This window comes from Melospiza melodia, chromosome 16, assembly GCF_035770615.1.
Source record: "Melospiza melodia melodia isolate bMelMel2 chromosome 16, bMelMel2.pri, whole genome shotgun sequence".
In the NCBI taxonomy this organism is placed as follows: domain Eukaryota; kingdom Metazoa; phylum Chordata; class Aves; order Passeriformes; family Passerellidae; genus Melospiza; species Melospiza melodia.
The window spans coordinates 4,052,037-4,069,558 of record NC_086209.1 but is presented as its reverse complement, the minus strand read 5'-3'; the positions used below and the strand labels follow the sequence as shown (position 1 = coordinate 4,069,558).

Genomic DNA, 17,522 nt, shown 5'->3' with positions numbered 1-17,522 from the left:
TTTATTGATAGTGGGAAAAATCTGTTCTGGAAAGGCAGGAGCTGTTTCCTGCTGGCTCCTGCACTGAGCTGTGCCACTCTACAAAATGAGCTGCCCTCCAGGCTGGTGGGAAACAAAGTAGAGTTCTCTAACTGTATGCCAAATAATGAAGGCAATTCAGTAAAAAAAATAACTTGGAACTCTTTTATGTTTTATTTCACTGAGTGAATTTGTGTTTCCTATTAGAGAAAACGTGGGGAACAAGAGGACTGATATAATCTCCATTAGCTAGAATCCATTTCCAATTTCTAAAATGCCTCTTGCTTTATCTCCAATTGTCACTGATCCTTCCTAAGCTGAAGAATGCCACCTAACAACTCTGCAAGAAACCCCAATTTCCTTTCCATAAACAAGACTGGAACAACAGCAGAGCCAGTGTGCAGCAAAATGAATGTGATTGCTGCAGGGCAGGACAGAAATTCCCTAATACAATGAGAGTTTTAAGTGCTACAGCAGGCATTGTAAATATTTTATGAGCATCAACAAAAAACCAGATGTGACATCCAAATCAGAAATGGAATGAGATGGATGGATATCATTACAAAGACAGCAGAATTTTGCAGCAGGAGCAACAATGAAGAAGCCCAGTTTAATTTTCTTTGCCTGCTAATGAAGAATAGTGCTCATAAGCAAACTTGCCTTTTCCCACCATTTTATTCTTTGTGCATTATGGCTTATTCATGGCATTGTATTTGCTTTGCAACATCAATTTACCTTAATATGTAATATACTTTAATTTCAGGAGCATGTGCACTTTTTTTCCAAAGGATCCTCACCTCCCCCTGTGCATGAGGCACTTTTTACTCAGGAGAGAAATCAGGCGTGTCAGCACATGAGAGGGAGAATGGAGAATATTCCTGTTGTGTTTGAGATGAGAGATCCAGGGAAGCTGAATTCTCTGTCTGCTTCCCCCAGAGATATTTTAGAATCACAGAGTGGTTTGGGTTGGAAGGGATCTTAAAGCTCATCCCAATCCATGTCCCAGGACCTTCCACTGTCCCAGGCTGCTCCAAGCCCCACCCAGCCTGGCCTTGGGCACTGCCAGGGATCCAGGGGCGGCCACAGCTGCTCTGGGCACCCTGTGCCAGGGCCTGCCCACCCTCATAGGGAACAATTTCTCATTTATGTCTAAACCTGCCCTCCTTTAGCATAAGTCCATTCCCCCTTTGTCCTATCACTCTATGCCCTTGTCAAAAGACCCTCTTCAGCCTTTTTTAAGGCCCTTTTTTAGGCAGTGTTGGAATTTTTTGGGCAGTATGGAATTGTTCCCTGAGTGCTGCTTAGGTTTGCCAGGGCTCTGGATCCAGAGTCAATTGTCCCATCCCAGCTTTAGCCCATGCAGTCCCACCCTGCTTGTTTTTCTCTCTCAGCCCACGGTGTTTGTGCTCTTGGGCTGAGATTTGGGTCATTTGTCCTTGGTCCCCAGCTGGAGCAGGAATTGTTTTGTCTCCCTGCTCTGTGCACAGAGCTCACCATCCCCTCATATGAAGCCCAGACCCACACACTGAAGCAGCACAGAATCTGAGAAATATAAAAGCCAAAACCTGAGGCTTCATGGCATTCCCCAGACATCTGCTGCCTTGGACACACTCATCCCTAATGACCCCTGGGAGCAGCCCTGCAGCCAGGACAGACGGACACTCTGGGTCTGTTTGCTAATTGCTGCTGCCCGCTGAATGTGCTTTTGTCCCTCTGTCCATTAGTGGACTGAGACATTAAAGGTCCTGCAGCAGCCTCAGAGCCCTGCTCGTATTCTCCCCAGGCCAAATCAAGGCAAAGACATTTTCAAATTTCAGTGACTCTGTCCTGGTTTTAATAATCACAAGCTCTCCCATCACAGCACATGTTTTTATACATCTGAACCCTTGTTTGGCATGTCAGTTTGTGTAAGATAAATTCAAGTTTTTATAACAAAGCAAGAATGGTAAATGACATCATTATTTTCTCTCCTGTATTTCTCCCCTGAGATTTAGCTCTGGCTTTTGCTTAGCCTGACTCCTTATTGAAGCAGCCTGTTAAAGAAATTCTGCCAAACTTCATGCTGACCCTACTCCGTTTGAATCTCATGGATCAGAGCAGAAGCACAGAGGCTCCTCATGCCCAGTTTTTCTCTGCCATGTTAGGAGAAGGAATTGGCTGGTGCCCTGCAGGTGAAGTTTGTATGGATTTCACTGCTCTGAGCTGGCTCTTTTAGCAAAGCTGACTCCCTAGGAAGAAAGACTGAGGTTAGAAATACACAGAAGCTTTGTAATAACTCAAATTCTGCCAGAAATCCACTGGCATTGCTTAGGAAGGACAGATATGGGTTGGGTGTTAGTGAGGGAAGGGAGAAAGGATTTCCTTGGGAATACAAGGATTGGGGTGAGTTCCCATCTCCTCAGAGCAGGGAGACATTTCTTTGTTCTGCATTCATTCATTTAATTTTCATTCATTCATTTAAATGACTGCACGGTAAGAGAAATGCACCGTGCCAAGAAAACAATGTTTTAATTACTTCTGTGGATTTGCCACCTCACTTTTTTGGATATCCTGGGAGCTGAAGGGCTCTGGCTGCCTAAAGGGATTGAGCTTTCCACAATGAGGCCCTGACACCTCACTGTGATGTGGGTTCAGACTCCTCTCACCCAAAGATTCCCCTCCAAACCTGCCCAGACATCAGTGCCCAGATATGTCACAATGGCCTTGGAGACCTTGGTGGGAGAATAGGATACAGAAACCTGCACAGAAAAGAACTGGGAAGAACAGAAACAACACAAAACCAAGGAAGTGCTCATGAGTTTCCACATGACAACCACAGCAGAGGGAAAGATAACAAAGACAAAAGGTACAAATGGGTAGGAGAGCAAACACAGAGCAGAAATATTGCATATATTTGAAGTAAAACTGCTTTTAAATAGTTTCACACATTAAATGGGTGAGATTCTGGGGGGAAAAATAGGTCAGATCATCTTTTATTAATCAGACTTCATTCAGCTTTCTTTGCTTTTTGAATGTGATAACTCCAAAATCTCATCTAAATGTAAATATTGGTTCTTATAAGATGTGTAAATCCACTTAGTTTATTACCAGTTCAATACAAGAATACAAAATAGTATTCTTTTTTCTCTCTGTCCTGAGAAAACAAGAGTCTTCTATTTTTCAGTACTAAAAGAGCTCAGTCTTTTTTATTCTTATTAAGCAGGACAAGTGCCATTTTTTCCTTTATTGAAATTACAGGAAAGCACGAAAGACTCTTGTCTGGATGGATTAAAGAAACCTGATTTGCTCTTCATTACTGACCTTAACTCCAGGAACTGGTTATTGTTCAGCCTTTCTGGTTGTTTTAATCTCCCCCTGAAAAGCTCTGCTAAGTGTGTTCATTAAAGCTCATCAGATGAGTCACCATCCTGGGCCTGGAGTGCCTCAATCAGTTAAAATCAGGCACACAATAATTGCCATTTCATAATAAACCCTATGCTCATGCAGTAAGCTCTGCTTCTGGTGGGAATCAGCACCTGATGCTTGTAGAGGAGGTTTAAAGCTGCTCATGCATGAGCTGACTCCCACAGCACTGAGTGTTACTTCTGGGCTTTTGTAAATCACATTTCCCATCGTGCCTTCAGTGTGCCCACACAGCTTCAGCAGGCATTTGGGACTGTGGAAGTGGGTAAATTATGGCAAGCCTGAGTTTGAGAATAGCCATTCCAACAATGGAATCTTGAATAAAAACTTTATGAATGCAAAATCACCTCAGAGAGAAATATTGTTTGAAAAATACAGACTCTTGGCATGTGCCAACCCATTTCACACTGTCCATTTAGGTAGCTGAAGAACACCCACACACCCTAAACAAATGAATTGCTTCCTGAGGGAAATTCTTCTCACTGCTGCCAAGAGAATTCTCTGACTAATAATCCCATTTCTACTGATGGTCAGCTGTTGTGTGATGTTCCCATGCAATATGCAGCATGTTAGCATGATGGTGAAAAGGAATTTCTGGTTTATGTCACCTGTGTGATGCTGTGGGACACCTGAACTCAAGCTGTGAAGCTCTCCTGGAATTCTGACATGTTTAATTGACGATTTGGCAGTTTTAGTGAGAGGCCATGTCTGGTTCTCTTTTGGAACATCTGAAGGGTGGTGATGGACTGAGAGTTGGTGATCTGAGGGATGGCAACTGAGTTGAGAGTCCAAGGTTTTGTCTTACTGTGATGTATTGGGAACTTGGCTGGGGGGAGGAGGAATGTTTGGAAGGTTTTCATCCTGAGTTCTGTGTGTTTCTTTTATATATTTTAAGTTAATAAAGTTTTTTTTTCCCCCTTCTATTCCTAAGCTGGAGCCTGCTTTGCTCTGTTCCTGGTCACATCTCACAGTAGACACCAGGGAGAATGCATTTTCATGGGGGCACTGGCATTGCACCAGCATCAAACCGTGACATTTTTGGTCAATCATAGCCCCAGAAACTCTCCATGACTCTAAAGACTGTCAATTACCAGAATCACTGCAATATGCAGCCCAGCCTTGGATTGACAGCCCTGCAGCTCCCCACATGTGCTGCCAACCCAGGTGCTGCTGCAGAGGGAGGGAAACCATTTCAAATGGTGCAAGCTGCTGCAGCAAATTAGGATTCCCATTTTCCCTCTCTTCCGTTACTGGATGAGTGTCTCAGTGTCCCATCAATAAACCCATCAGCAGTTCTGCAATTGCAAGGTCACTTGTCTCCTTTAAATAATGATTGCGAGGAGCTACTCCTGACCTGTGCAATAATCACCATTTGCTTTGCACAGGAGGTCACCCTAAATCACTCTGTATCTGCAGGGACCATCTGGAAGCACTGTGGCCTTGATTTCCTGCCTGGGGAATAGAAACTTCTTTTAAAATACTTTTTGGGGAAGGAGCTGTGAGCCTGTGGCTGGAACAACCCCAAACTGCGACCGCGCTTCACCAACCAGGAGATTCCTTCCTAATATTTAATAGCTTCTTGTTTCCAAGAGACACCCAAGTTTTCTTTACAAGCACAGGTAGTTTGTGCTTTTCCCTGGAGCACAGTGAAAGGCAGACACCAAGAAACAATCACTCACCATCTTGGTGGTTACCTGAATCGGCCGGGGACTTGCTGCGGCGCATGGGCGCGGGGCTCTTGGCCGAGCTCTTCTGAGGGGTGGGCGAGGATTTGCTGCCCGTGGCACCTGCTGGGCTCCCCTTCATCACCCGGCACTCTGGGGGAACACAGACACACCTGGTTATGGCCCTGCTGTGAAACAGCTCGGTGCCTGGTCCCCAGAGAGATGCAGGAAATGCCAAGGGCAAGGGAAAAGCTGAAAAGCTGATATTGTCCCTTGTTCTCCAGGGCTGAAAGGAGACTCATCAAGGGGAGGGCAAAGAGAACAGCTCTGCTCCTCTAGAGGAGGTGCTGAGACTCTGTGGGTGCCAGGCTGGCTCCCACCAAACATTTTCTGCCCTTCCCTTGGCTCTCCTGAGCACAATGAAAACGGCCAACACTGACTGAGGGAACACTCAAGAAAATTCAGTTATTTTGCTGTAACCCTCCCGTGTTGCAGACATCTTTTATGAAAAATCCTTTCCTTAGGATTTTTTCTCCTGAAAAGCTGAGAGGCCTCAGGAACAAAATGTAAACAATGGTTATCTGCTGCTGTGGAATGCAACAGGTGCATCTGGGATTGGCCCATGTTGGATGTTTGTAATTAATGGCCAATCACAGTCAGCTGGCTTGGACTCTGTCTGAGACACGAGCTTTTGTTATCATTCTTCTTTCCTATTCTATTCTTAGCTAGCCTTCTGGTGAAATCCTTTTGTCTATTCTTTTAATATAGTTTTAATGTAATATATATAATAAAATAATAAATCAGCCTTCTGAAACATGGAGTCAGATCCTCGTCTCTTCCCTCATCCTCAGACCCCTGTGAACACGGTCACACTCCCGTGAAGACCCAGTACCAGGAACGATGAGTGCCCTTCCTGCAGGTGCAGAAAGCCAGCAAACAGCTCATGGTGTGCTGTAAATGAAGCCTCCAAGTGGCAGATGGGGCAGCTGCCCCAGGAGGCTTTCATCCAGCTGGAACCTGCCTCTTCTGTCCTCAACAAGCTGCAACTCTTCAGATGCACAAAGCAAAGGAGACAAAATGGTTTTACAAAGCACATCCTCTGTCCTGGCCACTCCTCCCTTTCAGCAAGGTTTGTACAAACAAGCCCAGCAGATTTATGGACTGGAAGATGTGAGCAGATGAGGACCCCAACTGTGCTTCCTTAAAAACTAAATAGGCCAGGAAGAGGGGAAAATGTAAACATGATCCACAGAGTCCTGCAGAGGGGAACTGAAATGCTAACAAACCTCCACGTGTCCCAGGATTTCAGGCAGGCCTGATCTTCAGAACTGGGTTTTATTTACATTGAGAGCTAACAGAAAAGGAACTTTCCACCCCTCAAGTTATTAACTTAACCCAGTTAAGAAGAAGGCAATAAAAAAGGGATTTCCTTTTTGTCAAATGCAAGCTGGTTCCACCTCATCTCCTCCAACAGCTTGTCCTCACCACGATGTGAAAAATGTGTGTTTTTTACAGATGTGAGTTACGTGTTCCACATGCAGGCAGTTTTTTATGGAAAAGTTCAGCTCAGCCCCACATGCTCCACACTGAGGCCCCCTAGAAAGGAGTCCCCAATGGAATTAAGGCAGCACAGAGCAGATAAATAATTGGTCAACCAAAATCAAGCTGTCTGACCTAAATGTATGTGTTATTTAATTATATATCAGTGTATCTATGAAAATGTAATTGGCTTCAATTTTTCCCCAGGCTTTGCTCATTCTCAGCCAGCCAAGGCTCCATCTCTGCTCCTTCTGGATGGTTTGAGAGAGTTTTGCTGTTGGGCCATGCAGCACAAGAATGCCAGGAGAGGAGGCCTTGTGCTCCAGGGATGCTGCATGGCAAGAATTAATCCTACAGTCAGTTTATCTTCTCTCCTGCTAAACTAATTTTGGAAATTCTAAATCAGGGATAGAAAAAGTTGTGGGGTTTTTTTCTTCAAAAATACTTGGATTCTCATTGATGATGTCACTTGAAAGGCTTGTAGAGGTCCAGCCCCAATATAACCCCAATTTTTTGGGGCTGTATTATACATGAAGAGCAGTACTGGTGCTGTGAGGGGACTCAAAGGGTGTCAGGCAGCTGTGTTTAGTCACCTGAATTACTCACTAAAAAAAATCCAAAATAAACCAAAAAAGTAAAAATACTTCATGTTAGGTCTTTGCAAGAGCTTCCAAATTTATGCTCTTCCCAGGGGAGTAATTCCTTGGAAGGAAACCTGGCTTTGCATTTTCCAGCACAGAAAGGCTGACTCTGAGGAATTCCTCCAGCTCAGCCCTTGGCAAGTGTCAGAGGCAATCCCTGAGCTTTTGCAGGAGGTGGAAACCTGGCTGTGCTGAGCTTGGTGTGAAAAGGCCTCTAAATGTCACCAGTGTGACATTTCCACAGTGCTGAAACCAGGGGGTACAAAAGGGACAGAGCAATGTCCTCTGGAAGGTGCTCAGAGCAGGATTAGAGGGTGGAAGCTCTGGTGGGCAGCCAGGAGGAAAAAGATGACATAATCCTCTCTTGTGCTGCTTCTCTTTTTGTTTCCTGACGTCCTGCCAGAGTGAACATAATAACCAGCAATCTTGGAGTGTGTCATCCAAACAGGCAGGAGAAATTTCCCCATGACAGAGGAGATTTTATGAAGTGACACTCATCTGCAAAACCTCAAGATTTGCGGCTCTCCTGGCAGCAAATGGATGGAAGGAGGAAGGGTGATGGGTGCGCAATGGGGAAACACTGCTGGGGCTCCTCATCTGCTCCCTGGGAGCTGCAAGGCTCCTCCAAAAACACCTCTGGAGCTGCTCACTGCCTTCCCAACAGCAAACTTGGCTTTTTCCTGCCAGAGAAATCCAAGCTGGAGAAGTGAGCAGTGCCCAGGAGTGGAGGCAGAGGGCTGGGATTTCCATCCAGTTGTTCTGCATCCAAGCTGTTTTCCAGCGTGGAGCTCCCTGTGGAGCTGACTCAACTGCTGAGTGGTGAAAAACAATGAGAGGCGCAGCTTACTGATCACTTCCACAGGCTTTATTCTCCTCCTGCAAAGTCTCAGCTGAACCTTGGAAGCTTCTTTTGAATTACCCCAAGACCATCAAATGGGTTCATCTGGAGTACACAGGTCAAAAGTACCTAAAGAAGCACTTTAGAAGCAGTAAAATAAAATCAGGCTTGCAAGGGAGTAATAAAAAAGTCAGTGTTTGGAGATTAGAGGCTGCTTGGCTTCCTGGCATCCAGCAAAAATCCAAAAATCCTCTTTGGTCCTCAATACTGAGCCAGTTTGCAGTTTATAGGACAGGAGGAGGCTTGTGTTCCTCACACAACATACCTAGAGCTTTGGGAAGTGTGCCTAGATGCTTGGGGAGCATATTTTTTCTGTTTAAATGGTTAAAATGACATTAATTTCCTCTTGCTGCACTCACTGGCACCTGCAGACAGGTGGGTAGAGTTGCCAGGTGGGGTGGGTGGTAAGGCCTACAAGTAATCTCTGTATATTCTGTAAAATCAAAGATTTCATGGTGTAATTGATCACAGAGACTCACATTATTACAGATTTCTGCTGGCAGTGGTGACAGGGAAAAATAATGGTGCTGTCCCAGTCATGCCCCCAAAAAGGGAATTATTGCCCTGCTTTTTGAAACAGCAGAAGTAAGCAGTGGAAATGTGATTTTTTTTTTTTTCAACTGTTTCTTGTTTCCATTTTTAATTTGCATGTGTCTACATAAGGATGATTAGCTCTCAAGAAAAATGCACTTATCTGAATGTGACTGGAGAAAATTGAAAATATAAACACTCCATGATTTTGCAGTAAATGTCAAAATGCTCCAGGACTTAATTTATTCTGACTATACCTCAGTCAGTATTTGCCTGATTATAATAGTGCTGACTGGATAAGTATCCCAAAAGGATGTTAAGTGTTATAGCAGCCTTCTTGAGCCAGAGCTTTCATAAGCTCTTGGAGGTCTATAACACACCCAAGATAGCTCAGCTACCCTTGGAGACATAAAAATCAGCAGGATGGCTTCTGTTGCAGTGTTGGAAACAAAACGGTTTAAGAAAAGGCAAAATAACAAACAGAGAAAAAACCAAGCCAGTTGCAAGAGGTTCTTGCTCTTGGTAAAACCCCCACAAAAGCCATTAGTTTCTTTCCTCACTTCTATTTCTAGTAAATTGCCCAAGTGAGACTTTTTAGCTTCTGTCCAATTGGCTATCCTTAAGTTTGAAATGATGTCCCCATAGCCTCTGAAGTGGCTTTTTTCAAAGAGAGAAACTTCTGGACTTCTTTTATTTTGAAGAGACAAAGGATAGCTTTGTCACTCTGTCAACAGAAAACATATTTGTCACAGACATCTTTTATGAAAAATCCTTTCCTTAGGATTTTTCCTCCTGAGAAGCTGAGAAGCCTCAGGAACAAAATGTAAACAATGGTTATCTGCTGCTGTGGAATGCAACAGGTGCATCTGTGACTGGTCCATGTTGGATGTTTCTAATTAATGGCCAATCACAGTCAGCTGGCTTGGACAGAGAGTCTGAGCCACAAACCTTTGTTGTCATTCCTTCTTATTCTATTCTTAGCTAGATTTCTGAGGAAATCCTTTCTTCTATTCTTTTAGTATAGTTTTAATGTAATATATATCATAAAATAATAAATCAAGCTTTCTGAAACATGGAGTCAGATCTCTTCCCTCAACCTGAGACTCCTGTGAACGCGGTCACACACATTCCTAGAGCTAAATTCCATGTACTGGGTCTCATAAAGCAGACCAGAAGCTTTGAGCTCAGACAGGAGCAGGGAAGGGCAGTGCAGTAGAGGATCAGGGTGGGTTTGACGTTACCACTCTCATCCAGAGAAAAGTCGTCCTGTGCATAGCGGAACTTCTCGGGGCCACAGGCGATGAACACATCATCATCCCCAAAGAAATCGTGCAGACAGGTCACCTGCAGAGAGAGCAGAGGCGTGCATTTTAGTGGTAATTAATTACTTTATTATTCTACATTATTCTATACTATGTTACACTATGTTACATTACATCTAAACAGAATCTGCCAAACATTCAACTGTAAGAGCTTGAATGAGGGATGTGGGACTCCAGGAGCTCTCCAAAATGCAGTTTATTCCATCCAAGAGTTACAGCATCCAGGGCTGTGGGTGACAGAGCTGTGCCTACAGCTGTCAACTCCAGCTGCAGGCAGGCCTGGAGACCCTTAGTTTAGGTTACAATGCATTTTCTTTGCTGAGCATCTTAATACAGTAGAACCAATCTATACCTTAATTCTTACCTATAGCCTGTCATAACTACTATAATTACCATATTCATGTTACTGTTCTCCAGTCACTAAAAGTTAGTACATTACAGTTTAAGCTAGAAGTTGTTTTTCAGTTTTCTTGCAGTGGAAAATTCTGAGACCTTTTTTCTACTTGCCACATTTGCTGCCTTGTTTGCCTGTGCTCTCTTCCTGCTTGGTAAAAACATCTTCTTGTTTGAGGTGGGTTTATCCTTTGCTCTAAGTCATAAAAACCCTTCTAACTAACACACCTTTTGCCTCCTTGGTTATCCAGTAAGACTGGCTCAGCAATTCTTTTCTTCAATATAAAAACTTGCTTCCATCTCTATTCCTTCTTCAGATTCTACATTAAAAATCTTTCTGCCAAGCACACATATCTGCGAGACTTTCTTGTCAAACTTTCATCCTTCCCAACACTCAGCTCTGCACACACTGCCCAGAATGTCGTGACTGTCCCCCAACAGTCCCAACTCACACACACATACCTGGGCCTGACAGGCCAAGGGAACAAAACACGATCACTCTGGGTAAACAATCTCCATATTGCATTCTACTTTAAAATCCCATCAGCTGGGAGCTCCTCCCCATTTTCAGCTAACAGATGTCGCAGACATCTTTTATGAAAAATCCTTTCCTTAGGATTTTTCCTCCTGAGAAGCTGGGAGGCCTCAGGAACAAAATGTAAACAATGGTTATCTGCTGCTGTGGAATGCAACAGGTGCATCTGGGATTGGTCTCATGTGGTTGTTTCTAATTAATGGCCAATCACAGTCAGCTGTCAGACTCTCTGTCCGAAACAACAGCTTTGTTATCATTCTTTCTTTTTCTATTCTTAGCCAGCCTTCTGATGAAATCCTTTCTTCTATTCTTTTAGTATAGCTTTAATGTAATATATATAATAAAATAATAAATCAAGCCTTCTGAAACATGGAGTCAGATCCTCATCTCTTCCCTCATCCTCAGACCCCTGTGAACACGGTCACAAACAGAGATCTGCAGATTATGGACTTGCTTTAACACGGCAATTCCTAACAATATCCTGATATCCCAGATATCCTGACCAACAGTTGTGTCAGGAGCAGCACAGATGCTCATCTGCAACCACCCCAGTGTGGAACAGCTCCAGCAGAGCCAGCCTGGGGCAGCCACACACCTGAGCACCCAGCAGAGCCCAGGGTGGCTTCCCAAAGCTCCACTTTCCCAGGAAATCATTCCAAGCAAGCCCAGGGTCAGCTTTGGTGTTTGTAATGGAGGGGAGAGGCTGAGAGCTGCTGCTGCTGTTGCTGCTGCTGAGCAGTGTTTTGCCATGTCTGGGCACTCAGAGGGACTGCAGAGAGCACTGGAGATAACCATGGGGAACTCACTGGAGGCAGAGCTGAGCTTCTCTATCTACCGATCTCTTGGAGCTGGACTGTGAAAAGTTAATTTCAAGCTCTAATAAATCAGCTCTAAAGAAGGCTTTTGGCTATCTTAATAAGGCTCAGTATTTCACACTGGTTAGTATAATGTATAATTAAAGCACTGCCCATGAGTGCCAGCTCTGGTTACAATGCCAGACCTTAGTGAAAAGCCTTTTTTTCACATTGTCATGACTTTCAAAATGGAGCAGGCTGAAATCTGCTGTGGCTCTGATGATCAGAGTTAAAATTTCCTCTGCTAACTCCAGTGAATTCCTATTTTTGATTGTCTAAAATTAGATTGAAAATAGCTAACTTCATCTATAGAGAATTCTCCCAAAGAAAAGATGACATTTCAAACCAGCACTTGGTATTACAGCCCTCCCCCTGAGGATGTGTGGCACTGGTTCATTTGCAAATAATTGGGTTTGGCTCAGCATACCAGTTCCCATCTGAATGCTAAGTACCACGCTTGTGCCACTCAAAAGACCTATGGGTTGCTCTGCTCCACTGTGCAGTTAAATCTGTGATCTAAACTTGGATCAAAAGGCTTCAGAAATTTCCCAGCCTTTTGCATGACATCAGAAAGGGCCCACAGATGCTTTTGTTGTCTCCAGGTCAGAAGTCCAAATGTGGATTTTGTCCTTGACTTCCCACAGCCACCCTGAGCAAAAACAAAGTCCAGGCAATCAAGAAAATCTTCAGATCCAAGGGTCCAAATGCGATGGAGAAGTCCCAGAGTGTCCAAGGACAGGAACCTGACTACATTTCAAACAGAGACACTTGCAATTCACTTTTCTGCATGCCTCTCCCTCCAGAGAGCAGTTATTGTGCATAAATACACAAAGTAGTTATAGCTATATATATATATAAAAAGAATATATATATAAAATAATAGTGTTATACATATCTATGTATATAATAAATATTATATATATTATAGATATAATATTATATATTATATATTATATATATAACAATATATACAATATGTACATTATATATATAAATATATAATATGTAATATAGTTTAATATAATATATATAATAGAATAGAATAGAATATATGATATAATATAATATAATATAATATAATATAATATAATATAATATAATATAATATAATATAATATAATATAATATAATATAATATAATATAATATAATATAATATAATATAAATAGTTATGAACAGCTGGTGAGCACTGGAGGCTGGTAGAGAATTCAATAATCTACCTGCTGAACTCCGAATATTAAGGAAACAATCACTTCTGCCTTCGCCCTATTTGTTCCTTTTTGGTTTCCTGTTGTAACTTCCACTACTCAGAGCTCATCACAACACAGCAGAAAGGACAGCCAAAACCCAATCCTAGTCTCCTTAAATAGTGCAAAACATTGCAAAATTCAGAAAATAGCTGGGCTCCTGTGCTATGGGGCCTGTAGCTCTGTTGCTTATGTTCACCACATGTGTGGTATTTTCTATTTACCTTTTGTTTATTCAACCCCAGACCTTGATCACTGCCCTGAAACACGTCCCAGATGGGCTCCTGCCCTCAGGAAGCCACTGGAGTAAACTTTCTTTGGGAAAAAATGTGATTACTCTGCTGGATCTGAGAGCACCAGAGCCAGCTTGACTGAGGGGGGCATGGAAAAAGGAAAATGGAAAAAAGAAACCCACCAGGAAAAAGCCTTGGATATGCTCATCCCTACAGGACGTGAAGCTGGGAAGTGGGGCCATGCTGGGATAACTGGTTTGAGAACTCATTAACAAGTATGGAACGTTTAAGGGTTGTTCTTGACAGGCAAGGCCAAACCTCTGCCTGCAGTAATGTTGGAGAGGCTTTTAGTGACTCCCAAATAACATTATTGGTCTTCTCTGCATTCTTCAGAAGTCTTTTTTCTGATGTTTCCTCCATTTACATAAATAAATAAATACATACATAGATAAATAAATACATAGATGATAGATAGATAGATAGATAGATAGATAGATAGATAGATAGATAGATAGATAGATAGATAGATAGATAGATGAATGTAGTACAAGTCTCCCCCCAAGCAGTGTAGACTTTTCTTTTTGAAAGAATATTTTCTGCTTTAGCTTACTTGGATCTATAACTCTAATTATATCCAATATAATGGAACACCATGAAAAAAAAAATCCCTGAAAGGCTCATAACAATAAAAAATTTACCCCAGATTACAACCTGAAAATATTTTTTGTAACGCTGTGTTTTCCTTTTCATTATAAATTTATTAAAGCACGGGACAAAAACCCAATAGTAGCCAGATAGTGCAAGGAGCAATGCTGCCACTTGAAAATGGTGATTTTGTTGGTGGCTGTTGTCATGCACCCTCAGCAATGACACCAGGAATCAGCAAAATAGGAAGAATTTGTCTTTCTGCAGTTTTCAGTCTCCAAGCATTCTCATCTATAATAAAAAAATTAAACTGGTGTTTATGGCTACAGTAGACAAGGTAAATAACATTGATTTCCAAGCATGCCTTTGTTTAAGGAAGGATAATATTGAATTTGAAATTCAGCACTGAAGGGACAATATTGACTTGGGAAAGGATCATACTGCATGAAATGTTTACTCTCCAATTCCTGTAGCTTAAGCAATTCCAAAGAAGGAAATCATATCTTCACAGCCCAGTCAATGAGGCACAAATTTATTTCTTACAAAGTCATTATTCCTAATAGGTCTGATGGTAGCATTTTTCTTTGTGCCAAGGTCTGATCTTTAAAAACCCTTATAATATATATTATGGAAGAAATAGAAGGTTGTAGAGATTAGTTTGCAATTCCTTAGGTTTTCCTTGTTAAATTAAATCCTTCTCTGCTTCTATGAGAAAAAGCTTCCCTGAGAGGGCAGCCTAGCTGGGGTTTCTGCAGTGAGAGTCCATCAGTGCCTGCTGCAGCAATTTTAATTGCAGAGAGGAAAAGCTGCAGCCTTGTGAGAGCTGCTGAGCCCCTGCCTCATTTTAATACAGCACTTGTAGAACTAAGCATTTTTCAGGATTTTGACAAAATGGAGTTTGCCTCACACACACATCCCTGTATGTGAGCTCACAGTTTGCTGAAATGCCAGAAATTCTGAGTTCACCTGGAAAAGGAGCAGTAAAACCACAGGATCTACACTGGCCCAGCTCAGAGCAACTGGCTGTCCCCAGCTTCCTCCAGGAGGCAGCAGCACTATTCAGAAACCGTGATTTATTAATAAATAAAACAATTAAAAAGAATTAGAAATGAAAAGTTTGAGGACTTCAGCCTCAGCCTGAATCACCCAGTGTCTTGGTTTGGAAAGACAGGAGTCTGCTAAGGAAGGCAAGAGCCTCCCCTGAAATGGAGAATGTAAACCCTCCCCACCCCTACAAATTCCTATAAATTTTAAATTAAGGGGCTCTCAGGCAAAAATATGGGAGCAGAAAATAACAGTTCTTTAACAGGGAAAAGAAAAAAAAAAGGATAAAATAAACAATGCAGTACACTAGAACAACACTGACAGAGTCAGAACCCAGCCTGACACCCTGTGGGTCAGGGTGCTGGCAGCAGTCCCATTGGAATTGTGGCTCAGCCCTCCTGCAGTGTCAGGGGTGGTTCTGCTGGAGCAGGGATCCTGTAGAGAAGGATGGATTCTTCCTCTGAAGATCCAGTGGAAGGAGAGGCAGCTGCTGTTCCTCTGGGGAATCCAGTGGAGAAGCCGTGCTGGTGTCTCAAAACCTCTGGATTATATCTGGGTAGGAATGCTTGGCTCCTCCCTCTGGGCTCCCATCTCCCAATGGGATGCTGTAGTTCTTATCAGCCATGCAGCGACATTCAGTAGCTGTTATCAGCAATGTCCCCTCCCAGGGAGGAGTGATTGTGGTCACTCAGAGAGAGATAAGGCAAACTGCCCACTTGACAAAGGTAATCTGCTATGCAGATGGTAATAGAAACCATCTTGCATTGCAATCTTTAACGCCCAGCAGTGCAGAGCCTGGGCTGCTTTGAAGGGTTGGGATTCCCCAGCTCCTTTTGCCCCTCTCAGCCCCTCCCTGTCCCTCACAGGTAATGGACACTGTCCCTCACTGTCCTTCACTGTCACTCCAGGACAATCATGGGCACAGCAGTGACAGAGGGTGAGCTGAACCATCCTCCTCATCCTTCAGAGAAGATTCCTTTTCAGACAGAAAATGTTCTTATTTTCAGGTCTCTCCCTCAGTCATAATTATTTTGTAAACCAATCTCTCTCCAATCTCCTTCCCATTTAGGAATTTAGGCAGCAGAACAGTGATAAGCACATAAGTAGCTTCAAAGTCCCTAAGTTTCTGCAAATCTAATGGTTATGTTGAAAGATAACAGATCTCCACTTGCTTTCTTTAAATCATCACAGTTCTTCAGCTTGTAGGCTTCCAAAGGCCAGAACAGGGGGAAAACTGTCTACAGAAAAAGGCAAAAAAGGGCCAAAAAGACCCCAGAAGACAATTGCATGCCTGCAAGAACAGAGATGAATTAAGACACACTTTTCTTGTCTAGGCTGCTTTGATAAGCGCTGTAAAATTGAACACGTCCAATAATCAGATAAATACAATAATGTGCTATAGGTGCCTGCTCCTGTCCTTTCTCTCTCAGCACTGAGCTGAGCAAGTCAGACCAGCAGCCAGACAGGCATCAAGAGCTCACTGAGCTGAAAATGACACTAAAACCTCTTTAAACTCTGTTTTAACTCACATCAGCAATCTCAGGGATTTATTTACCCTCCATCAGCTGGACTCCAAGTCAGATTGGCTGTGGCCTGCTTGTTTCAGGTCTGAGGAGCCAAAGCCCTACATCACAAAGGAAATTGTGCTTTATGATGTGTCACTTGGGTGTCTGCAATCAGCAAAGCCCACACCAAACACACTCAGAGTGACCCACAGAAAGATTCAGAAGGAATATGGGAATTGATGAACATGGGTAGCAAGCTCCTCACCACACACCCACAAAGAAAAAAGATTTCAGAAGACTGAAGGGTTAAGGCAATGCAATGGAAAATAAATATGTTGGTATTGGAATGCTCAGCACTTAATGCATTTTTCTTTTTAACAGTCTGAAGACTGCAAGCCCAAAGCAGACACTGAATTGATTTACATTTTATTAGATTCTGGTTTCCTGCATTTAAAAATAAGACATGTTTGGATTCAATTATTTCTTTAAAGTATGCACACACCCACTCAATAGTTTCCACATTTGCATTCACAGAAAGAGAATTACTTATCTGCTTTCCTGGAAAAAAAAATACTACTTAAAATTGATAAGCAATAAAAAGAGGAGCAGGAAAAGCACAAATATGAACATTGCAGAGTGGACCCAGAGCACTCCTGCATGCCCAGCCTGTGTGACACAAATATTTTAATTGCACTTTGGGGAGCCCTCTCTGAGCCACCCAGCAGTGAGGGAAGGGGCTCTGTCACCTGATCTTCCATCTCTGTCCCCTTGGGCCACCATCTCTTCACCTCTGTCACCTGATCTTCAATCTCTGTCCCCTTGGGCCACCAAATGTCCACGTGGAGACCTGGCCAGACCATGGCCATGCTGTCCCCTCACTCCTGTGAGGCACCATCAAGGGCAGGAGAAGTCACCTCTGCCATCTGGGTTTCTCTGTGACCTCTCAATAGAAACTCAGAGATTTTTTTTCCCATTCCTTCATGCATTATTCAGAGATCTCAGCTTTTTCTTGTGTTCACAGAGACCACTCAGGCCCTACCTACACGGTTTG

The 17,522-nt window shown here is 43.0% G+C and overlaps 1 protein-coding gene across 2 annotated transcripts in view; it reads right to left on the bottom strand.

Annotated features, from left to right (window-relative positions):
- DCX (doublecortin) overlaps positions 1 to 17,522 on the bottom strand; it is an 84,081-nt gene that overhangs the window by 15,664 nt on the left and 50,895 nt on the right. The window contains exons 4-5 of one of the 2 annotated variants that reach the window (XM_063170344.1): positions 9,935 to 10,037; positions 5,100 to 5,237 (exon numbers count right to left, since the gene is read on the bottom strand). In XM_063170344.1, the coding sequence (XP_063026414.1) occupies positions 5,100 to 5,237; positions 9,935 to 10,037 (241 nt within the window). The remainder of the gene's footprint in view (positions 1 to 5,099; positions 5,238 to 9,934; positions 10,038 to 17,522) is intronic. The other variant, XM_063170345.1, reaches the window with a different exon arrangement.